We start from the raw sequence: 23,542 nt of genomic DNA, 5'->3' as shown, positions 1-23,542 counted from the left end.
GCCATTTTATTGTGACCGAGCCCCCGCCTCCCGCCGCTCCCCTCACGGGAGCCCGCCCCGAGCGGCCCCAACCACTGCCTCGGCTCGGGGGGGGGAGCCCCGTCGCCAACCACCGCCCCCCCCTCCCCAGCCCTCACTTCCCGCCGCCCGGTGACGCCACGCGCCCCGCCACCAATCGGCGCGCGGCGCTCGCAGCTCAAACCTGCCGGGCGCGCGCGGGCGGCCTCAGTGCGGTGGCGGGCGGGGCGGCGGCGGCAGCGGGCGGGGGGGGCGCGCCGCTTAGCGATGCGCTGAGGGGGCCGTGAGAGGGCCGTGAGGGGCGCGGAGGGGCCGCCATGCTGGCGGCGGCCGCCCCCGGGGGCCGCGGCGCGGAGCCGGCGCCGTTGGGCGCGGTGCTGCCGCGGGCCGTGCCGCTCAGCAGCCTCCCCGCGGGCTCGCTGACGCCGCTGAAGGAGCTCGTGGCGCGGGGCCGCGCCCGCGAGCCGCCCCCCGACCCCCCCCGCCACCTCCACACCTCCACCTCGCTGAAGCGGCGGGCGGGGGGGCCGCCGGGCCGCGAGTCCCCGGCCAAGGTGTTCCAGCGCCTGCAGGACGGGGCCCCGCGGCCGCCCCCCCCCCACGGCCCCGGCCCCGCCGCCGACCCCATCATCACCCCCGCGGCGCTGCGAGGGGGGCGGCGGGGCCCGCACCGGCTGCAGGAGGCGGCGCCGCGGGCAGGTGACGGGACGGGACGGGATGGGATGGGGGGGGGGGGGCTCGCTCTGTCTTATCTAGCTGGAGGCACGGGCAGCCACAGGCCGGTGTTGTCACCAGCAGGTTATCGGGGCTGTGCCCAGAGAGCATGCTGTCATGGGGGTGAGGATACCCAAGTTTATGGTTAGACATTAAAATGTCACAGAAAGAGTGAGGACATGTCCATGACGCGCGTACATTTGCCTCAGGGATTCCTCTCAGATGCAGCTGAGGCAATGCCTAACCCCAGCACAGAAGGCTCGTGCTGCCCGTCCAGCTTGGCGAACAGCCAGTTGTCATCTGCTGGTGTATTTTGCTTCCCCTCCACCTGAAAACGCTTTTCTACCTCAAAGATTTTTTTTGCATTACTTCTAGAACTGCCTCGGGCTTGGATTCCTCAGAACCAAACCGTGCAGATGCTGGCTGTAGACCCTTGTGTGTTGGAATCTCCTCACAAGTTCTTCTTGCGAATGAAGCAGAAATTGCAGCAGCAGCAGAAAGGTACTTGGCATTGCTCTTAAAACACTTCAAAAACTTCATGAACTTCAGGGTCTCTGGTTTTGGTTGTAATCCCTCTCATGCTTTGGCAGAGTGTCATAAGGTATTGCTCTCTGTAGCCTGTGCATGGAGGAAAGTGACACAAGAAACCTACAAATTGGTCTCTTCAGGCCTGGAGGTGGCATTCCACATGTAAACTCTGGATTAGGGCACTGGCTTCTGATCCTGAAGCTCAGCATCCTTAGTTGCATGTGTGTGTACTGCTTCATTTTGAGCGCCTGGTGTTGTGGCTAAGAGTCCATTATAGACTAGGTGTGCCACTTTGGCACTTAAGTTTAAATTTCCTTGTATTTTTTCCCGTGTTGGTTCTTATTAGTGCCCCTGAATATACTTCCGTCCTATAGTTCTGTTCCTTAAAAACAGATGAAAAAAATAATGCATGGCAAAGACTTAATGTTGTTCAACTTCAAAACAGCACTCAATTTTTTTGAAAGCTCAAAAACCAGTGCTGGCAGCTCCCAGTATAACAGCAGCATGGCTAGAAGTCAAGGTCCTGAAGTTTGGAAAGAAGGAAATATTTGAGGTTTTTGTGAGTAACAGGGGCTTTTGCTTTACAAGGAGGATTCCTTGAAGTAAAGACAGGAAGAATGGTAAATATGAACTGCTAATAGGTGTGTGCTATACGCTAACTTGGTTTTGGGGGAAAGTGGGGTGGTTATAAGTTGATCTCGTGGTGAGGGAAAGCTAGTCAGAGTCAATTCAAAGCAAGGTTTGCTGTTGTGTTAGCAAGTACAAGCCTAGCTCTGGATCTGTAGTACAAATCATGAGAATCTACTCACTAAAAATAGAACTATATGATACAAAACTTTATTAATTAATCCTCAAATATCACTGATTGCTTTTTTTTTTTTTTAATGGGCAGATACAGCATCTTCAAACCCAATCAAGCAAAGCATTCCTTCTTCCACAACTGCAGAAAAGCCATTGCTAAAACCCACTTTTGGTGAGCCAGTCACGAGTGCTCCTACGGAGAGTGTGGTCCCTGATAAGGATGATCAGGATAATTTCCTCGTGGAATCACTGGATGCTGATGATGAAATGTCTCAAAATACAATAACCAGTTCTGTGAATGTCTGTTCTGCCCCTTCGAAGCCTGGGGACCAGTTAGAAGAACGCTGTGGAGGCAGAGAAGCAAACTGTTGTGAACTTTGGCAAGAAAAAGGGCAGCCACAGCCAAGTGATCAGCAAGCTGCTCACAGAGCAAAGACACCAGAGACTAATTCTCAAAAGCCCTTGCAGTGCTTATGCAGTATTATGTTCTGTAGTCCCAAAGTCCACGTAACAAAGAATAAGAATTTGAAAGAAAACTCTAAGGGCCCTCAGGATAAGCCTCATTCGGGTCAACTTGCTGCCAAGGCGGGCAATGAGGTGGGAGAACTTACTGCTTTAGAGCTCCTGACGGGCTAAAACCTTCCATGGGCTGCTTGTGGTTTGTTGTTGTGCTTCCACTTTTTCTCGTAAAGCAATGAGCACTCAGATGAAGCTATGGTTTGATTAGATTCTGTGTGGGCTGTGGCTGGGATGGGGCTCACCCTCCCCGCAGCAGCCCCCATGTGCCCCCAGTGTCCTGACTCTCCCCGGGCAGTGCTGGCATGGCAGCAAGGCTCTGCGAGCCCCTGGGGTTGGGCTGGGCAGGGGACACAGCCAGGGGGACCTGAACCACCCCAAGGGATGAAATGCACCCTGTGGCGTGGTGCCCAGCAGTGAGAGCTGGGACAGGGGGCTCTGGTGAAGATGTCTGTCCTCCCAAACAGTCCCTACACTTAGCCTACCTCCCAGGATGTGGCTGAACATCGCTCACTGATGGGAAGTAGAGAATAACTGTTCTCACCTTTTGGTTCTGCATGGCCTTTGCCTGTTTCTTCTATTACTTTAATTAAACCGCTCCTCTTCCCAATCCGTAAGCCGCCTTTCCCTATATTTTTTCCCCCTTCTTTTGAGGAGGGGGAGTGAGAGAGCGGGATGCAGGAGGTTAGCTGTCTGTCAGCGTGAAACCACCACAGATTGTGTTGGGAAACATTCTTCCCTCAAAAAGACATTGTTTTTTTTCCCAGACTTCAAGGTGAAAATGTTCTCTTTTTTTTTGTATAAAAGGCAACCTTTTCTTTTAGTATTTGCAAGATACCCTGCTTGAAGGAGACTTCTGTGTCATCACTTAAATTTGTTCATTGCCATGCGCTGGTGTGATGGACATGACACAAATCCCTGGCTGGTCCAGCTCCTGGCTGTTTGGACAAAAACAGGAGGAGGAGGAGAGCTGTTTCCTAGCTGTGGGCAAGGGGAGGTCCTAAAGTTAACCAAAGCTCTGTAGGTGCCTGGTGAAAATCTCTGCTTTCTTGCCAGAACATCCAAAGTAACGTTATGTGAAGCAGGGATCTTTTCCTAGCAGACTAGCCTGCAGATACCATTTGCACTTCAGTAAGTGCTTGGTGTAGTACTTGCAGCTTTCAGATTCTATCTCAAGTAACACAGCATCTTGTGGTGGTTGCCAGATTCCCCAGGAACTGGCCTAGGAGTGCGTTGGCTTCCAGCTCGGTCATGCTTCTATGTTCATGTCTTTAATGATTGCTTTCATTTTTTTCTTGTCTGGAAGATGGTGCTGAAATAGATTCTCAAGATATACAGGAGTGAATTTCTGTTTTGCTAATGCCTTGGTAATGTTACACGTCTTAGTCTAATTTAAAAATAATGACATATCTAATTTTTTTTTTTTGTGACAGAAAAAAATCTGCCTAACCAGTTGGAGCATTAGAGTGATCAATGGTAACACCGCAATATGCGTTGAAGGAAAACGGAAGTAAGAAAAGATTTTGTGACTTAAATGCAATGTGAAACGTATCGGTGGGCTTTCAGCACGTGAGCTGAAAAGGCTTATAGCATCCTTTGCTTAACTGGGTAGCTGTAGCTCTGACACTTGTGCTCTCGAAGTACCTCGGTACCTGTTGAATCAGTTCCACGCCCTTGTGTGGCTGTCTTCCCCAGTCCCTGGGAGCACGGCAGCATGGCCCTCAGCTCGTACCCTAACCTGTGCAGTGAGAGCTGGCACTCATGCTTCCTGTCCTTCCTTACTAGCAGCACGTTCAGGTGTTGTGTTGGTGCGGATCCAGTATCCGTTGCTTGCCCACAGGGTACTCGATCTGCTCTATAGCCCCTCTGAACGGACTCCTGCCTGTTCAATTTTGTGGCAAGTTATACAGCTAAACATTTGTGCTGTCGTCTTGGGTTTGTCCTTAATCCTGTCTAATAGCTTAACCCGTTGCTTACTGCTACAAAAGAGTATTTTAAAAAATGTAGATTTTTTTTTATGTTAATGCTTGGATCTGTTTTTTTTTTTTTTATTTGGTGGAGAAGTCCCTTAAATATTTAACATCTCTAATTTTTGCACATATTGGGGTTCCTTCTTCAGTTGTTCTAGTCGTTAAATAGGGTTTATTTGGGGTCTTTAAATCGGTCAGAAATCAGAACAATATTCCTGGAGAGGACGTGCATTTGACCTGTATGGTAGTACTTTGTGAACTTGCGTGATGGTGTTGCTGCAGCAGTGAGCTTGATGGAGCCCTTCAGGCCGTTTTGTTTCTGCAGTCTAATGTCAGACTCATGTTCTGTGACTCACATTGCAGTAGTTGATGTGCTCCTTTTGTCTCCTGTCCAACTCTTACATTAGCCCAGGAAGTCTTCCACGCTAAGCAAGACGCTGGTAGGATGCGCTAGGTTTTCTCTATCACTCATAATGTACCACTCTTAGTCTGATATGGAATATCAATATTCTTGCTTGAAATTCCTCCCTTTTTGAAAACAATGTTTTATATCTGTTCTTCCTGTTATCTGTCTTTTCATAGGGATATGAAAGACCTCTCTTGGCATAGTAATGCAATTATAGAACGTGTAGCAAACAACCAAGTTAAGACATCATCTGGCAACATCTACCTCCTCCAGGGGCACATAGATTCTGCTTCGATGAGAAAAGAAGGTAAGAAGATGATTTTTAATGCAATGTTACAATCTGAGAAGGTCCTGAGTCTTACGACTGCTTCCTGAGAAGCTGCTGCTGAAGTGAACATTTTGCATTACCCTGCCCACGGGGCTCAGCTGTACTCAGCATGTACTGGAAAGTGACTCCAGCTTTGGATTTGCAAATATTATCGGCTGATAATCGTAGCTGGCATCTTTAGGTTGCTGCAGGTATGGAGAGGGCTTTTGGAGTATGAGCTTGACTAATGGGTACATTCTTTTAGAGAAACTGTTTCTTGCCAAGATTGCCTTTTTGTGATTTTGGTCTATGTTTTGGCATTTAAATAATGCTAAGACATTGAAATAAGGATTTATTTTTTTATATGCTGCTGAAATTATTGTGGTGTTCACATTCTATTTGTGGCTTACTGCTCTGTGATGAAGCAGTAGCTCCACAAAGCTGCATGGAATTTCAGTTTGAAGACAGACTAATTATGGAGTCAGTGCTTTAAAATCTACAAAATTGAACCATTTTTAGGGTATAAGTGGTAGGTTATACCGCATCCAGCAGAACTTCTTGCTTCATATTGTTTTGAAGCACATGGAATTTTAAAAGGAATATAAAGTTCCACACTAAGTGAAGTTGGGCTGGGCTTTCTAGGCTTCACACACATCCTCATATGCCTACTAGTACATGAAACGAGGAAATGAGCTGCTGTGTTAAGCAGGCAAGGGCACCTCTAGGAAGATAAAACGTGTCTGGCATGGATGGAATGCACGCCTGCCTTAGCACAGACGTGCCCCGTCTGCACAATTGTGCCCTTTCTAATAGGGCTGATTGGCACGCTTTGCTTTCCCAGGCCCAGCACAAGACATCCAAAGATATGTCTGTGGCTTTGTTTAATCTTTTTCTTCTTGTTCACAGTACTGGGATGCATTTTGATAAATACCTGACTTGGCTGTTCTGACTTGGATTTTTGTCTAGTTACACTGCTAAATAAATTCTTCTTTAAAAAAAGTTCTGAGAAATAGAAGTGACAGCAGGAGGCCTCTCTTCTGAGCAGGGTGCCTCAAGTAATACAAAGGTTTCCTCAGCCCAAGCGTCAGTGGAATGTGCCCGGTTAATTCCTCTGATCCTATGGACTTAGCACTTATGGCAGAGCATCCTTCTTTCTGTTTCCTCCTCCCCTCCCAACACACGTGGGGGGAAGAAAAGCTAATGTAGGCTTGGTATGGAAAATACCCTGGAAGTACCTTGAACAGATTCAATATTGATACATGAGTCAAAAGAGAACTTAAAGACAAGCTCATGTAAGTAGCAAGGAGAAGAAAGGCTGCAGCTGAAGTCTGACCTGAGGATTTCCTTCAAGCTGGGGCCATGGCAGCTGGGAATGCTGGGCTGCCAGCAGTGGCACGGGCAGTCGGGGACAGAGCTGCACCAGGACACAGCTACTTGCCCAGGGAACACACCTGGCTGGGTGAACTGCAGCTTACTCCTTCATTAACGGTGTCAGTGCTCTGTCTTTCAGTAAGAGCACTGCCTAAGCACTCACCTATTGACAAAGTTACTTATTTACTGCCTAAGCACCTACCTTAGTGCTCAGAAGCAGTTAACTTGAATGCTAGGAGTGAACAGAACAAAAAAAACTGTTTCTGTCTGTAAACCCCATAGCTTTTGCCCATGAACATCTTAAATACTTAATCCAATTCCATCTCATTTCCTCTCTTCCACCACCCCAATTCCCCTACCCCCCAAAATCTTAACAACCTCTTTTCAAAAACAATACAGAATACAGCAGAATATGAGGAAAAATGGGAAAATTATTCAAGTTTTCATAGGGCAAAGGCCAAAACACGTTAAGGGATTTCAGCCTGCAAAACAGAGCAGTTTTGGAGGGGTGTGTAAGAGGTTAATGAAAGAACAAAGGGATTGGAGATGGGAAATAGAGATCACTTGTGTGAAGTTTCCTGTTGTAACAGAGTAAAGGAAATTAAAGAAACCTAGTAGAGGGGAAATTACAAAAAAAAAAAAAAATTTCATACCATGTGCTTCTCAGGTGGGAATCCCTGCACAGGATCTTGTGGATGCTGAAGTTTTACATGAGTTCAGCTGGAGACTGAGCTATTTCCTGGAAGCCAAATTCCCTGGAGGTTTTTCAGTACCCAGATATCAGTGTTGGTTTCTGAGCTGGAGGGTGGGGGACTGCATGGGGAAGTACTCCTGTCTAGTTGCCTGGCTCCTAAGATCTTTGGCCACTACCGTTGGGATCCTTTCCCTGATGGGGGCTAGATGGGCCTTTTGTTGGGCACTAAATAAACTCACAAAAGGCTGCCTGCATCTTTTTCCATCCTAAAGGAGCTCAATTGTTGTAACTCTTTGTTGGCAAAAGCCAACAAACCTCAGTGGTCTTTCAGCTCCCAAGATTAGTAGTCAATGGTTGGGATACTTTATTTTTTTTTTACCCTGGGCCTCTTGAATGCTTTTTAGGACAGATACTGCTTCCAAGAACTTCACATAAATAGGCTCCTATTTAACCATGTTTTTAATCACATGTTGCAGACTCTGGCCGTGTCACTGCCAGAGGATGAGCACTGCTGTTTTTAGAGAAGTACCAGCTCAGTGCTGTGCTCCTGCACAGGTGGTGGCCTTTCAGCGAGAAGGCTGTGGGATAGTCACAGGGTCATAGAGAACCTGAGCTGGAAGGAACCCGCAAGGGTCATTGAGTCCATCTCCTGGGTCCCCCAAGGACCAACCAAAAAAAATCTGCCCATGTGTCTGAGAGCAGTGTCCAAACACTTCTTGACCTCTGGCAGGCTCGGTGCAGTGCCCACTGCCCTGTGCGGCCTGTGCCAGTGCCCGACCACCTCTGGGTGCAGACCCTTTCCCTAACCCCCAGCCTGACCCTCCCCTGTCCCAGCTCCATGCCGTCCCCTCGGGTCCTGTCGCTGTCCCCAGAGAGCAGAGCTCAGCGCCTGCCCCTCCGCTCCCTGTGAGGGAGCTGCAGGCCGCCATGAGGCCTCCCCTCGGCCTGCTCTGCTCGGGGCTGAGCAAACCCGGGGACCTCAGCCGCTCCTCACACGTCTTGTCCTCCAGACCCTTCACCATCTCTGTAGCCCTCCCTTTGGACACTCTCTAGCAGCTTCATGTCTTTCTTATACCGTGGTGCCCAAAACTGAGCACAGTGCTCGAGCTGAGGCTGCAGCAGAGCAGAGCAGGACAATCCCTTCCCCGCCCCGCTGGCAGTGCTGTGCCTGACGCACCCCAGGGTACGGTCGATCCTCCTGGCTGCCAAGGCTCACCTCTGGCTCATGTTCAGCTTGCTATTGACCAAAACCCCCAGATCCCTTTCTGCAGGGCAGAATCCAGCACTTGCTCGTTAACCCTCACAGTGTTGGTGGTTGCCCAGCCCTCTGATTTGTCAAGCTCTCTCTGCAAGGCCTCTCTGCTCCTGCGTTCAAGTCATTTATGAAAACATTAAAGAGAACTGGCCCTAAAATGGAGCCCTGCAGAACCCCAGTTGCTGTTACTAACCTAAGATTCTCCTGGGGCCCTAAAGCCTCATGTTCTCTGAGGCACTTGTAGCAGTCACAGGGAAGCCACGTGCCAGTCTGGCGTAGATGAGCAGGGGAAAGCTGACGTTCCTGGTTCCCAGGAAGCCAGAGCGATGTCTCCAGGTACCGATATCTGTATTTAATGACCCCTTGGCTCACTTTGCCATGGAGCACGCAGTTCTCTTAAACCAGGGAAATCTGTCTCTAGTGTTTAAAGCTGCAGTGAGCTGAGGTGCTTACAAAACTGTGCTTGTACGGGGAGTTATTTGTTCCTTTTCTGATTAAAAGCATTGCCTGGCTGTTGTTAATGCTACTTTTCTTTCAAACAGGATTTCCTTATCGCTTCATCAAAAGATTTACATATGGGTTTTCCAGCAGATGGAAGGAATACGTTGAGGAGTTACTTGAGGAAAGAAGAAGGTAAGTCCTTGGGAGATTGTTTCACTGCAGTGCTCTTAAGCATTACTTGATTTTTAAGAACATTGCACTAGTGGAGGATAAAAGATTGCAGATGCAGGTATGAAGACTGCGATCCTGGCAAATTCTGGTCAGCAGGTTGGAAAAATACCCTTTTAGTAATCTGCATTATACTGGTTTGGTTTTGTTCCACCCAGTTACGTAGTCTTAGGATCAACACAGGCGCAGGGCTTCACTAATTTAGTGGCTTGAATGGTGTCAGTATGGATAGAGCTGCACCATGCTGTTGGGCTTTTGCTGGGGTGGGGAGAAGCTTCAAGTCTACATAAGTTAATGCGTTGTTAAAGGTCAACTGCTTCGGGTGTTTATGATTCTTTTTTCTTAAACTCTAAATCATTAGGAAAGAACGCAAACAAAGTATTGGTGAGAGTGAAAGTGAAGAGAGTGACTCGGTGGTGGGTTTGGATGTGTTGGAAAACGCAAAAGGCTCAGCAAGACATGTAAAGAAATCTGAAGCGAGAAACGCTACTTATGAAGTAACACCAAAGAATGATGAAAACACTTGTGGGTATTTACAACGCTATTCTCTAGAAAAAATAAATAAATTTAAAGCTGTTTCCCCAGCAAAAGATACCTGCTTGTTCTCTTCCTTGTTGGTTTGTCTGTAGGTAAGAGGTAACTAATCGGGTGAAGGGTTCTTTTGTTTACGTTTACTTGAACTTCGGTAATCAAGAGCACTGACTGACATTGTTTGGTTTGCTGATGCACAAAGAAGAGGTGCTGTTCTGAGGAAGAACCCTGGGAAAAGGCGCGGGAATCTACTTTGGTCTGTAGTAGCTGAAAGGAATGGCTCCAGAACTGTTTATTCTGACAGCAAACTTGAGTTATTTTTTTTCCAGCTGCTATATTGCATATCGTACTCTCTTTTCAGTCCCCTGGGATGTCTTTGGGATATAATCTCTCCATCGAGGCTCTGTCCTTGGGATTCCTCCCCTACAGTGCCATTCCCCCTCTTTTTTGGCTGCCTTAGTTTTAACTCTTCCTTTGAATCTTTTCCTAGAGTGTGTTTATTTTATGGCATCTTTAATGTTTTTGCCTCAGTTGGACAGAATGGATTGTAGAAAAATTCCTTACTTTTTCTTTGTTTCCAAAGGAAATGGTTGTGAAGCCATAACCCGATGATCAACATGTTTTTTCCTTGCCAATCTTGCTTTACCTTGCACACCTAGCTTCATTAAGGACACTAAGAGCTTTGGGTTTTTAACCTTGCCTTCTTTTTTATTATCTTGTCATAGGATTCAGCAGGGCTTTGGCCAAATCTCATTGGACTATTTGTTAATACTGTAATCAGATTTTCTTGCTAATACTATTAAACCTGTTTTTTTTTTTCTCTAATTACAATCGGGATTTTTTGTGTGACACCTTTTCTTTGTTGTTCTAATCCCCTGTGTGACTTTTAGATTATTCATAGCCTTGTAAACAAAGTAAAACTAAAAAGTTCACAGCAGCGCAGACTATAAATCACGAAAATTATTGCTTCAGTCTTGTTAAAGTATCCTTACTTCTAACCTGAACCCTTTAACAGAACATCCTTACTTTGTGGTAAGTTTCCTATTTTCTGTGTAGTTGATGCAAATGAACAGGTTTAACTACGTTATTGCTCCTGTGCCTGTGAAGTGTGCAATGGTGAGTTTTCAACACAAAATGTTTATGGAAAAAACTGAAATTCCTTGTTTTTCTCGTAGATATAGTGCCAAGACACAGTTCCATATTGAACGACAGAAATGGAATTTACACTCGTAGCGGCCGTCTTGTCAAACCACCGTTAAGTTTCTGGTGTGGGCAGCGTGAGTTTGTTGATCAGAATTTAAACGTTACTATAGAACAAGGAGGAGTAGATTATCTGAGCATAGTAAGTGTCTTTTGCATGTTGTTACTTACACATTGCTTTAAATTGAATTATTATTGAATAACCTTGGATATGTAGTTAACTGATGGGAACAGTCCAGCTCCAGTAAGTACCTGAAGAAGCAGGACATTTTGAAAACATTATAAAAATGTTAAAAAAAAAAAAAAAAAAAACAACAGTCTGAATTGTCAGATAGTTGTCATCTGTGAAGTGGGGATAATGGGGAATTACTGCTGAGAAACAGTCTGTCTCGAAAGATCAGGAAATTGGCACAGGTAAGTCACGGAGTTTCCTAGGCAAACACTCACAGAGTCCCTCTGCCACGTTTAATCACCCAAGGGGTGTCAGTGCTGCAGGCAAGTTTTTGTGTTCTCGCTGCTGTTGTCAGCTTTCCCATTCCTGTGTTTCACATGCGTTAGGACTAGGTATTTCCTCATTTCTTATATTGTCACCTGTCCAGATGACCCCTCTCTTGATTGGGGTGGGCTGTTTTTATTTATTGTGACACTTCACCAACTCTGATAATATTTTGATAATGGGAGTGAAGTTTGTGTGAAGGAAGGCAGCGTTCTTTGCAGCAGCTGTCTTTTTCTTAAGATCAAGTGGCCATATGGAAGGGGGAGTGAACTAAAACTTGTCATCAGCACCAGCAGTGTAATTTACCACAAACTCAAACAGCTGTAGATCTTGAGATTTTAACCCGATTTTTAGAGTATTTAGAGGGAGTCTGGCTAAGTTGCCTTGGTCACATGCACTTGTGCTCATCAAACAGTACTTACTAGACAGAAGGGACAGTGTAGGTGTCTTAAATCTCCCCACCGTGTAAACATTTGGCTTTTTCAGAGCTGACGTCAGTAGGCTTGATCAGTAAACTCTAGCAGAAGTTGAGATTAAATTGTTTTATTTTAAAGTTGTATAGTACTGAAAAATCCAAAAAGAACACCCCTAAGACGGAGAAAGAGGATGCAACGAAGGCAGTGGAAGAAAAAGCAAAAAGCAAAGATAAAGGTAAAAAAAAGATGGGTTTTGTTTCTTTTGTTTAAGTTATTGACTGGAATCAATGGGATTATGTGGTGGGTGTTGGGGCAATGTGGTGATGTCTGGTTAATGCAATAAATTTATTTAAATTTTCTAACGATCATTTGCTTCTTCTATGAAGAATTATCAGAGTAGCATTAATGCCTAGTTTTACAGCTCAAAATGTTTTTAAACTTTTTCTTTAACTACATGACGGGAATGGACAGATTTCTTTCCAGAAGTTAAAATGAAAGGATTATGATGTTTTTTGTTTTTTTTTTTTTTAAGTACCTGATCTCTCAGCATGGCTATTACGTGCAACTTAAGGTAGCCGACCAGTCCGGCTATCGGTCTGGCTTTGCTTTTCAAGCTGGATGAATTCGATGAAATGAAATGCCTACATAGGTACACACACAAAAAAAGTACTGACGGTTTTAAAGCCTTTATTTTTAATAAAATTTGGGAAGTGATAGCACCCTGAAATCAATCTTAAAAGCAGCAGTAATGTTTTTTACAGAAATTATTTGTAGTGCAGATAAAGCTTTTGGGATGTGAATGTTTGCTTGATCTCAGTTGTAGCATTTCAGTAATGTTTTCTGTTTACTATTTGATTCTCTGTCTGCTCAAGACTTTAACATTCTCTTTTGTAGCCTTGATAATCCTAATTCTTCCAGTAGTCTGGAGGCATTCTGTCATGGGAGCAAACTGGGCAGGAACTGGAAGTCTCCTTTGCATGAGGAATCCTACCTGCTGCCGGCCGTACTCCCTCTGAGCAGAGGAAGGAGCATTTGCTCAAAATGAATTCACTGCTTAGAACTGGTTTCATGCTGCATGCTCTTTGTACAAGCTGTGTGTAAAGGTATTTTCACAGCTTCTTGACTGCAGTGCCCGGGAGTGGCCTGCTGCTGGGAGGCAGCGTCCTGCCTTGTTATTGCGTAGCCTCGTCTTCCTGCAAACTTTCATCATGAAGACGTAGGAATGTGTGCATCAGGGCAGAAGGTCTTTACTTAATCTGCCTGAGAGATATTTACAGGAAAGGAGGTAGTGAACCCAGGAAGCTTTGCTAAGGTGCTGGTTTTACTTGGTCAGGTTTGGTGAAGTTATGGACACCCCTAAAAAGCAGAAGTGATTTTGCAGCTACACCATCGGGCAGGTCTTTGGAAGCGGGTTGCAGAGTACCTGTGCTTATGCCTCTCTTTAATGGTGGAGGGACAGTACAGTGTGGGCTGATGTTTCTTAGCATCATCACTTTCATGTTCCTTAAGAGCATTAAAATTAATAAAAGAGCATTTGGTGTGTTCCAGAGGGAAGCAGTATTTAAATTATTTTCATGTTCCAACATGACCATTTCATGAAATGCCCCCTTGTCATGAAGAACTGCAGTGTTCTGGTAGCTGGGGGAAAGGCTTCTGCAGAGCGTGGGGAGCTCAGGCTGGAGACGTGCTGCTTGTGCCTTCCTGCAGACTACACTCGGCGTACCAGAAAGGAGTTTGCAGATCTTAACGAATGCAGAAAGCATTGCGTCCAGCAGCAAGCTGGTCTTGCTCATCTGAGAGTATGGGAATGATCTGCATTGCAGTGGGTCATCATATACTGATGTCATCTCTTTCAGGGAAAAACAGTCAAAAAGGAGTAAGTTCCAAAAAAGAAGCAAAGTCCACTGGAAGCAAGGAAGCCAGGCGCTTTGTTTCAGATGACGATGAATGCGATCGTGCAATGAAGACTAATAAAATTAAAAGACAGCTTTCTGTTGAGGCAACTTGCTTAAATACTGAAAACAGGAACAAGTACAACAGTAACAGCAGAACCACGAGAAAGGAAGAGACGACAAGTCGGCAGGCTTACGAGTACTCTTTAAGGTCAGCCAAACAACTTCATCAAGACAAGCCTTTAACAGAAGGATCCTCAAGCCAAGATGAGGAAGAATCCAGTGAGGATGTCCCATTGTCTGTCAAAAGGAAAACTAGACCTTCAGTGCAAAAAGAGACTCAAAACTCCAAATCTTCCTCTCACTGTAAAAACTTACAGGACGGTGCCAATACGGTGCCATGTGAACAAAGGGACGTTAAACGCGCTGCTGCTGCTGCCTCCCACGGTGTGCAGCTGAGGCAAAGGGTGCCTGAGTACACTGGCAGCTCTTCTGAATTGCTTGAAGAAAAAACATCCAGCGAGTCCAGTGCTTCCCATCTGTCTGAGGCAATGAGGACAAGAAGCAGAACCAATGCCCCAAAGCATTTGTTTGGACTTGACGCTAAGTTTGACAACAAAGATGGGGAATTTCACATAATGGAGAAGAAATCAAAAGCATCCAGTAAGAAACCAAGCCGTGCTGCTTCTCATACTGCCAGGTCTTCAGCAGCAAAATCGAGAGAACCCGAGAAGGAAAAGGTGCAGAAGCCTCTCGGATTTCTTCCAAGGACAACTGATGTCTGGTCTGAAAAGGAATTACAAAAGCTGCACAGGCAAGTGGTTCCCTTGTCCTCAAAGGGCAAAGTTTCCCTCTGGCATCCGGAGGCATAACACACCGGAGTGCTTTGGATGGTCGATGAATTTGCATTTTTCAGATTTTTGGTTTTGAGAGTCAGTTTCTTTCAGTTTATTTTAAGGGTTTCCTTTATGCTTTAATTTCCTTTTACAAAATACATTTTGTTAACAAATTGAAAAATAGTAAAATAAAGGAGATCCCATAAGTTTTCTAAAATAACTGTAATGTGTGAGCCTAGAGCTGCCCCTACCGCAGCATTAAGCGAGAGGAACACAGTTAGCAGCTAGGATTTTGTGATTCACTGTTCCTCTACCGCTTCTCAAATACACCTACTTACTTTTAGCGTGATAGATATTTCTTTGAATAAAACTGAAAACCATGACTTGGTAAATAATATCGTAAAAGAATTTGTATTTATGATTTGGCCAGTAAGGAGAGAGATTCTCTCGCCCAATGGAATAAAATATTAGAGATGTGCTTATGTATTTAAGTTTTGTAGAGGGGAGAATAACCACAAGAATGTTAAATTAATGCACAATCCAATGACTTAAACTGGTTACTGGCTACTGGGCAGTGTTTAATATATAATTGGGTTATAAAATAACCATGTTTCATTTTGTTTTTCTTAGATTAAAAGCCTGAAAAAAGGTTTGAGTTAGTGACCTGGGGCAGGGGGGAAACTGCTGGAAATAAGGATGAAATATATCTTGTAACTGCTCCATTAGCATAAATTACTGCAATAAAGTTGTGCGTGTTTCAAAGTGTCTGGATGCCATCAGAGACGAGATTCTTTACATCCAGTGCACGGTGCCCTTCCTAGGAAGGGAAGGGCAGGCTCGGGGCAGCTCGCTCAGCAGTTTGGCGCAGACTGTTGGGCATGCAGGAGGTTGTGGTTTTGTTCCCTCGGCAGGGCGGTCGCTTCACTTCCAAAGCACAGGAACGGTTTCTGGGTGGAGGTAGCGATGGCTGTGGGGTCTCGTTCTGCTGAAGAATGCCATCAGAAATACACGGAGGAACAACAGTCAAAAGCTTCCAAAAGACGTGCCACAAAGGCCACCACTTCAGGAAAAGCAGAACAGAAAGGTACCGACCTCTTGGTTCTGAGTATAATTTTCTCTTCACCTAATTTTCAAGTCAGTGTTCGTTGTGCGGTAGGAGAGGCAGCCACAGCACACACACCTAATATAGGAGCAGTAAGGAGATTCCACCCTTTAGTGTTTGGACCAGAGTCCTGTAGTGAAGGAGGCGAACTTCTCCCGTACAAAGGTTTGTTGTAGAGCTTGAAGGATATCGTAAATGACTGCGGCAGTGACAAGAAAAAAAGGGCAGTTTAGAGTTTTTGAGTTCCTGCTGTGACAGGAAGGCTTAAACTTTGCCACCTAAGAGCAAACAGCTCTTCACATCTCAACAGGCTGCTGGAGGCCTGGTGGGTGGTAAACTGCTTGGACAACCCTGCCCAGACAGGATAACGGGGTGCTTGAGTGCACCTGGGACAAAGCGCAGCAAGAACCAAACAGTTCTCTTGTGTTTGGCAGCTGCCTGCCTCGCACTGCTTTCTGTCCAGTTCAGAACCAGTAATTTGTGGTTGAGGAGAGCAAGTGTGCCCTGGGGTGAAAGGCACAAGAAGCTCATAAAATCATAGAATATCCGTGAGGGAAGGGCCCCACAAGGGTCATGGAGTCCAACTCCTGGGTCCCCAAAGGACCAATCAAAAATAAATAAATAAAAAAAATCAGGCCCCATGTCTGAGAGCAGTGTCCAAACACTTCTTGACCTCCAGCAGCTCAGCGCAGTGCCCATGTCCCTGGGCAGCCTGTGCCAATGCCCGACCACCTCTGGGTGCTGAACCTTCCCCCAGCACCCAGCCTGACCCCCCCCAAAATGTACGCAATATGCCAATCCAAGCATGTTTCCAAGCTCAATCCTTTCACCAGTGAGGTTATAATGACGCAGTGCTTAGCTGAGGAATGCTCGGTAATAGCTCCTGTAGCCAACAAGAGCATCCATTGCTCAGCCACTGGAAGCTGAAGCTTTAGGTCTTGCACAGCCATGGGTGAGGTGACCCCAGTGCTGCTTCTCGGTGCTTAAACTCGTGCATTGCTCTGTTTAGGGGATGCACTGACAGTTTTTCTCTGCTCGAATGAGGTGATCCAGGTCACCCAGTCTCTGAAGTTCACGCAGGAGAGCTTGAGGCCACTTGTGCAGCCTCTGGTCTGGAGACCAGACCGGGTGGTCATGGCAGGTTTCCCTGCCCTTAAAGTCAGGGGATCGTGACTTCATTAAGGCTTGAAAAAAGCAGGCCAAGTTCAAGTGCAGAACAATCCGCTTTCTTTTTACTTGACTCTTTCTTTGAAGCATTTGGGGCAGTTGCAGAATTCTTGTGAGAATCTACTGGACATCAGCTTAGTAGTACATTGTATTCAGCTTTGATGGTGATATTATTTTTCTCAAGCATGTTGGAGCACAGCTAGAAACCACCTCATGTTGACTGACACTGGCTCTGTTCTCCATAATACTTAGCCAAGGATTCTGCTTGGCAGCTAGGAGCTGGTCCTTGGCTTTCTCTCAGAAGGGGAGCATATCCCAGTAAAGATGCATCTCAGCACAGACGACAAAATATTATTTTGTTCTTCTGAAAATCTCAACTAGAGACTTATTTTTATTTTCATTTTTTACTTGACCATCTGCATAAGCAGCCATTTTAGCTTTTGAGTGTTTGAAGATCAGGGGATAGGGAAGGTGCTCTCCTAAACTTGCCCAGAGAGTAGCCAGGAATGGAAAGTAGGGGACTGGAATTAGAAGCAGCAGTGACAAAAGATGTATTAGAGAACACATCAGTGAGGAGTTCTGAGTGGTTGAGATTTGCAGAGGCAGAACCGTGAGCACCAACGTCTCAGACGAGCACTCCACAAAGCCTCTGTTGAGGATGCCAGCTGGTTCCCACCTGCCTGTGCAGCACAGCCTTTGTGCTTGAGTACTTGATGCTCCTCGATGTGGTGTTAATTTGTAGTGTCTTTTGTCTTCGGAACGCAGGTGCATGGCTAATTCAGTTAAATCATGATAACGACACTTGCAATGGCCATGTAAGGCTCTAGAGTAAGTTTCTGATTCAGATGTAGGAGAGAAATTGTTTGAAAGTTGTATAGAAATCCAAAGGATCACAAAGAGGCTTTAAGAAATTTCCTCAAGAGGGCTTTATCTCTAGCATTGATTACAGTTAGCTAATTTTAAAACCATGCTGCATAACAAATGGCTTAGAAAAATTACTGCTTTGATTCACGTAGGTAAGAAAGAACCAGTTATGATAACTGCCAAAGTGGGAACCTTCAAAAGAAAACAGCAGATGAGAGATTTCCTGGACCATTTGCCAAAGGACAACCATGATGATATCTTCACTGCAACACCCTTTCAGAACAGAAGGGTGAAGGTAAATCTGGGAGAACTCCATATATACTGATGGTTTCTGGTTCGTGTTTCAAGGTTGTGCTCCAACTCTGCCAGCTCCGTGCCAGCAACAAACCCTTTCCTGTGCTTTTGGGAGAGGAGGTTCCTTTACTGGACTCCGTACTGGAGGACTGTGGGGATGCGTGGGGCATGGCTCGTGCTGCTGAGCGGTGCTGCTGAAGGCAACGAGTGCTGCCAGCCTGCAGCGCGGGGCCTCACCCTCAGTGCTGCAGAGCGATGCTGCTTGTCTGGGGGATGCTCCTTAGATCCTTAGGCTGTGGAAATGGGGATACCTGACAGGAAGTTTTGCTTTCCCTCCCCTCAGCACATCCCAGATTTCAAAGCAGTTTCCTCTCGATGCTGTCTGTCTGTGGGAGCCCTGTCACCCTCTAGCCCTGCCCCTTGCTTTTTGCTGTTGTTTTCTCTCTCCCTCTTGTTTCCTCAGTTAGACTCATTTTCAGTAACCACAGCACAACAATGCATCCTGTATGTTAAGACTTGCTTCATTTCTTCATTTCATTCTTCTCATTTTTAAAGAGAAACCACTCACTTATCAAGATAATTTTATTAATTTATTTATACACGCCTCTAGAGAAATTTTCAAGTACATCTCATGATGTGTTTTGCTGTCTGACCAGACTAGCTCCAACTACTAACACTGGGTCCTTGGCTCCAGCAGGGACTCCAAACAGCACCTGAATGTCTTTTGATACATTTGTTCTTTTCTGGTGTGTGTTTTTTTTTTTTTTTGTAGCAACACTTCATTTCTTATTCTGGCACATACCCAAAAGTAGAGCAACACGGTAGCTCACAGGAAAGTCCTGATTTAAGCACTGGTAACTTCATTGCTTTCTGTAGAGTGCGGTGTGTGGAGATGTCCCCATGACTAACACAGGCAGGTTGGTGTGGAATAATCAGTGCATCCATGGCCAAGCCATCCTCGTTTGCAAAGGGATTCCCCGGGAGACTGCCATTTGGTAGGATACAGTTTCAGCCAGTCATGAAAAGCACTTTCTATCATTTTTTTCTTCTTCTGGATTCAAATAATTTTACTTAGCGTGAGCTGTGCAAACGAAACGAGCCTCCTGTTGTGGTTTGTGGTGAGAGGTGTCCCTGCAGAGGGAAATCCTTATTTAGGAGCCACGAGTGGCGTTCTCTTCTGTGAACTACTCAACCCCTCCCTGAAGCCATCAGACTTCCCACACCTCCGGTTCCATGGGGCAAGCTCGGGAGCTGAATTTGCTGTGTGATGAATTGTCACCGTTTGTTCTGCACCTGCTGACTTCATCCCCCTCTCCTCATGGGGAGGAGATGGCGCACAGCTGTGCTCATGCCCATCCCCTTTCCTAGCACCCACTGCTGTTTCTTGTGTGGAAGTTAGTCTGTGCTTTTGAACGTTTGTGTTGCTCCTTTCTGAACCTTTCCATTGCTCCTCTCTCTCTCTCTTCAAAACGGAAGGACCACAGGTTCACCGAGTATCCTGAAATCTTCCTCCTGAGTAGTGATGGTCAACTCTGAACTTGTGATAGTAATCAGATTTTTTTTTTTATGTGTAGTAGCAGCCAAAAGAAGGCCAGCAAAATGCTGGGCATCCACAGGAGCATTAAAAGTAAGACGAGGCCAGCACTTGGCTGCTATGCGGGGTCCTTGCATGCCTGTGCTCTGTATGCTGTGTTCAGAGAGAGACATGTGGATTCGGGAAAAGCAGCCCAAGGAGCAAGGGGCTGGGGTGGCTGCCTGTGGAGAGAATGAGTCTGGGACTCCTCCCTGTGGGGAAGAGGCACGCAGCCGAGGCTCACATCACCAACGGGCTGTCTGCGATGGCCGCGCTGAAAGAACCCCGAGACACCTCTTAGAGGACTGCAGAAAAGGGCAGGTCACTGACTACTCTGTTGTGGCTTTGTAGTTGCCAATGTTCCCGGGAAGCCACGAGGATGACGATGACGACTTCGCACTTACGGACAACCCAATCACACCTTCCTCAGCACTCTTCCCTCTGGCAAAAACCCCTGAGTGCGATCACATCAGCCCTGGCATGCTGGGACCTATCAACAGGTAGGAGCTCTTACTGCTGCTCCTCTGCTAGCGCTTTCCTTTCTCATCTTCCCAGGGATAGTTTTGTGTCTTCTGAGAAAGATCACTTCACTTCCAGTCTTAGAGCGTGTGGATTAAATGCTGCCTTCCCTTAGGTGTTTGTTTGGAGAAAGCTCTTTCATGTGGCAGTGCGTGCACTTTGGGCTACTCAGCTGAGTGTAGACGAGTAAAACGTTGCCCATCGCCTGTCCTTTACTCTTGGAGAAGGCGATGCTTTGGGGCTTCAGCCTCGGTACAGGTCTCCCTGCTCATTCTGACTCTTAAATCTGTTAACCCAATTGCTTCAGGCTTTATTGAAACAAATTTGAAATAGGTGGCATTTTTATCTAATGGATGAGAAATGAACATCTGTGAGGATGATAAAGGTTTGTTGTCTGATATTTGCATTAAGAGTTTATCGCATGTGCTCTACTTAAACACTTCTGCACTGAGTCCTACTCCCAGAGCTTGTTACAATGAATTGACCAACAACTGTTTTTAATGACTGTGCTAATTTTCTGTCTGAATTAGAACTGTGTGTGTAACACAGCTGTGGCTGTGTCCAACTGATGCCCTGAGCAGAGCACATCAGTGACACTAACTTGCTTGGTGGCATTCACAGGAACGATTACGACAGGCACGTGTTCAGGATGCAGAACGCGCAGGGCAGGAGAGGCACCTGGGACAAAGTGAAGAAGAAGCCGGTAACGCTGCTTCCCTGTTCCCCTCGAGCAGTGCCAAGCTCTGATGAGCAGCAGGCAAAGGAATCCCTGGATCACAGAGGAGTCCTTATACTGACTGAAAACAGGAGCCCTGCCCTGATTCATGCCCAAATTCTGGTTTGAATCTACAGAGATTTTGGAGAAAAGTTACTTTTATTATTATTCAAAATGTCTTTTTTCAGGGCTTGTCACTGCCTTTGAATTCTGGATCTTTCAGATTCATTAAGTTCCCGTTACTTTCTCCTGTAGAGTGGGAGTGGAAACAAGGCTCCTTACCGTGCACCCTGAATTTCTGTATTTATTCCTTTGGTGTCCTTGGTTTGGTAATTCTCCTGTTTTTTCCATGAACAACTGAGATCCCAGAAGCAGAAACATGTCACTAGTTCAGTGAAACATTTTATGGTAGCTAAGTAGCTAAAATCTTGAGTGAAAATGTAGCACAGCAGTAGGGCAACTTTACTCTAAGGGCATACTGAGTTTGCCTGTTCCTTCCCCCCCCCATAATATTTCACATTCTCCTTGTGCTGATGCCGTGACTGCTGTTTAAGTGGAGACTTTTTCCTTTTTGCCAGGCTGGAGCTGCATTTGGTACACCAGCTTCAAGCAGACCCAAGTTTACTTTCAATAAAAGTAAGTAGTTTTGTTTCTCCTCCTTCGCTCGCTCACTTCCACATTGCCACTGGCTCGTGGCTGTGGGCATCTTAGCTTTGGACCTTCTGTAACTGCATTTCCAGCTCAGGCACACACGTTAATGATCTCCTCCCTGTTTTTCTTATTGCAGAGGTGAGAGAAGCGTCTGTTGCAGGGAAGCTCTTCATGCCTGATGCAGCAGATTCATCAGATGAAGAGGAGGAAGATTCTTATTTTTCTCTTTAATGAACTTTGGAGGTTTTATTAGTTCAACATTTGTAAACTACTTGTACAGAAAGTCAAAAGGAAGGCCCTTAGCCACCCCTCTGGCATGGTGTTCTTGTGGCCCTGTGTTAGAGCCCGCTTTGGAAAACTCGACCTGCAGTGTCTCTGTGGGGAAAACACGTTCCTGCTGCCAGGTCAGCAGTGAGGGTGGCAATTTTTCATGTGTACAAAGTGCAACTTTCTTGCCTAGGCTCCTTCCTTCCTTTGTCCTGTTTTTCCTTGCAAAGGGGAAAGGGAGAATGTAGTCTGATACTAATTCTTTACAAGTTTTTATGAGTTCATTTTAAGAAAAAAGCTCTTTTACTGTACAGTAACTTTAAAACAGCACTCTTTATAAATAATGGGAATCACCTTTTACTTTGCTCTCCTGAGAATCTGAATTTTTTACCTTAATGTAATAAAGAAGATACCAAGTGTCTGACAACAGTATTATGAATATGTAGAAAAGCAACTGCCTGACATTTTTAGGCACAGTCCTGTAAGCATTCCCCTTTTCTTTTAAAATTACAATTCCTGTCCCCTACAAGGGATTCTAAATATTTTTAGTGGTAGTACAGAAGGAAAATCTTTGAGCATATGTTTCCTCTGAACAGTAGGTAGGGGAAAAAAATCATTTGTTGTCCATCTGCACAGGAACTTCCTCTCCAGGCTCTCCCCAGAGTGTTTCTGAGCACTGAAGCGCAGGGGACCTGCAGGCGCCATCCTCAGGCTCCACGCCTGGCGTGCTGATGCTGGGTGTTACTTTCCTCCTGCCTCTTATTGGGAAAACCCTGACAGCACAGGCAGAGAAACCCTCAAACAGTATAAAATAAGCTCGAAAGACTTCTGGTTGGGTTGAGCCACTCTGAAAACTTACCCTGAGCTCTGTCAGGCTCTTTTCTCTTCCCTTCAGTAGAGGCTGAGAGCCTCGCCCAGGCAGGTGGGGGCCCAGAGCTGGAGCACTCGGGGGGCTGAGCTGGGCACAGGGACACGGCCAAGCTGGGGCGGGGGGCGGGGGCTTGGCCTCTGCTGGGAAACTGACTGGTGAGCACGGTAATTTCTGCACAGGTGAACACGTCGGCCTGTGGGCCTTGCCCTTACCCACTTCAGGCCTTGGCAGGCATGGGCCAGCATTACAGCGAGGAGGGGCACTGGGAAACTGCTCTGGGGGAGGAAAAAAACAAAACAACAACCTGGAGAGGAAAGAAGCTCTGTAAAGGGAAGCAAGGCAGGAGGCTAAGGGGCTGCAGCTTACCTTACCCCTTCTCAGCCTGGAGGAGTTGCAGCACATTCCTGTATGTGTGGCCAGGTCCCCTGCGTCTCCTGGCCCCCAAGGCACAGGAGGCCGATGGCAGCTCCGTGTGCTGAGGGGTTTGGCCTTGTCCCAGCTCCTCTTTGGCCCTCCAAAGCAGCTCTGAGTACAGCTGGCTCACCTCTAAGCAGCCGTGCTTTGCCCAGCTGGGCCACAAGGCTGTGGGGTTGGGTTTTATTTTATTCAGCTCAGCACCGCTGGCTGGCAGCCGGCCCGTTCCTCTGCACAGACCCTGCCTTCTATCCCAGCCCCACACAGCCCGGCATGCATTAAGCACAAGGATTTACTGCTGTTAAAGCAGCTCCTTGGTTCTCTGCAGGCGTCTTCATGAATGCAAAGGAGGATGGCTCCAGGAGGGAACAGGAAGGATTAAAAACTGGTTATTTCCAAGTAGCCACGGCGTGGCAGCAGCAGGCCGTGTGTGCTGCACTGCCTTTGCAGGAGGCTGAACGAGGGCCAGCGCGGTGGGTGGGTGG

At 46.4% G+C, this 23,542-nt stretch overlaps 1 protein-coding gene across 1 annotated transcript; it reads left to right on the top strand.

Moving 5' to 3' along the window:
- Positions 1-231: 231 nt before the first annotated feature.
- On the top strand, positions 232-22,193 carry MIS18BP1 (MIS18 binding protein 1). Its single transcript, XM_027458281.3, has 16 exons — positions 232-717; positions 1,108-1,233; positions 2,153-2,658; positions 4,011-4,087; positions 5,130-5,260; positions 9,123-9,213; positions 9,611-9,774; positions 10,956-11,122; positions 12,031-12,127; positions 13,749-14,598; positions 15,532-15,704; positions 17,906-18,048; positions 19,972-20,120; positions 20,761-20,842; positions 21,433-21,490; positions 21,642-22,193. The coding sequence occupies exons 1-16, from the start codon at positions 336-338 to the stop codon at positions 21,734-21,736; spliced, it is 3,291 nt and encodes a 1,096-aa protein (XP_027314082.3). The 5' UTR covers positions 232-335; the 3' UTR covers positions 21,737-22,193.
- Positions 22,194-23,542: the final 1,349 nt, after the last annotated feature.

The sequence above is a fragment of the Anas platyrhynchos genome, chromosome 5 (assembly GCF_047663525.1).
Source record: "Anas platyrhynchos isolate ZD024472 breed Pekin duck chromosome 5, IASCAAS_PekinDuck_T2T, whole genome shotgun sequence".
NCBI classification, from domain to species: Eukaryota; Metazoa; Chordata; class Aves; order Anseriformes; family Anatidae; genus Anas; species Anas platyrhynchos.
Note: the sequence above shows the minus strand (reverse complement) of the source record. Positions and strands in the feature narration are given on the sequence as shown.

Excerpts from the sequence above, each read along its gene's own strand:
- MIS18BP1 (XM_027458281.3), top strand. The coding sequence starts at position 336 with ATGCTGGCGGCGGCCGCCCCCGGGGGCCGCGGCGCGGAGCCGGCGCCG. Across the intron at positions 12,128-13,748 it reads AGCAAAAAGCAAAGATAAAG|GGAAAAACAGTCAAAAAGGA; the intron begins GTAAAAAAAAGA and ends CATCTCTTTCAG. Across the intron at positions 20,843-21,432 it reads ACAAAGTGAAGAAGAAGCCG|GCTGGAGCTGCATTTGGTAC; the intron begins GTAACGCTGCTT and ends CCTTTTTGCCAG.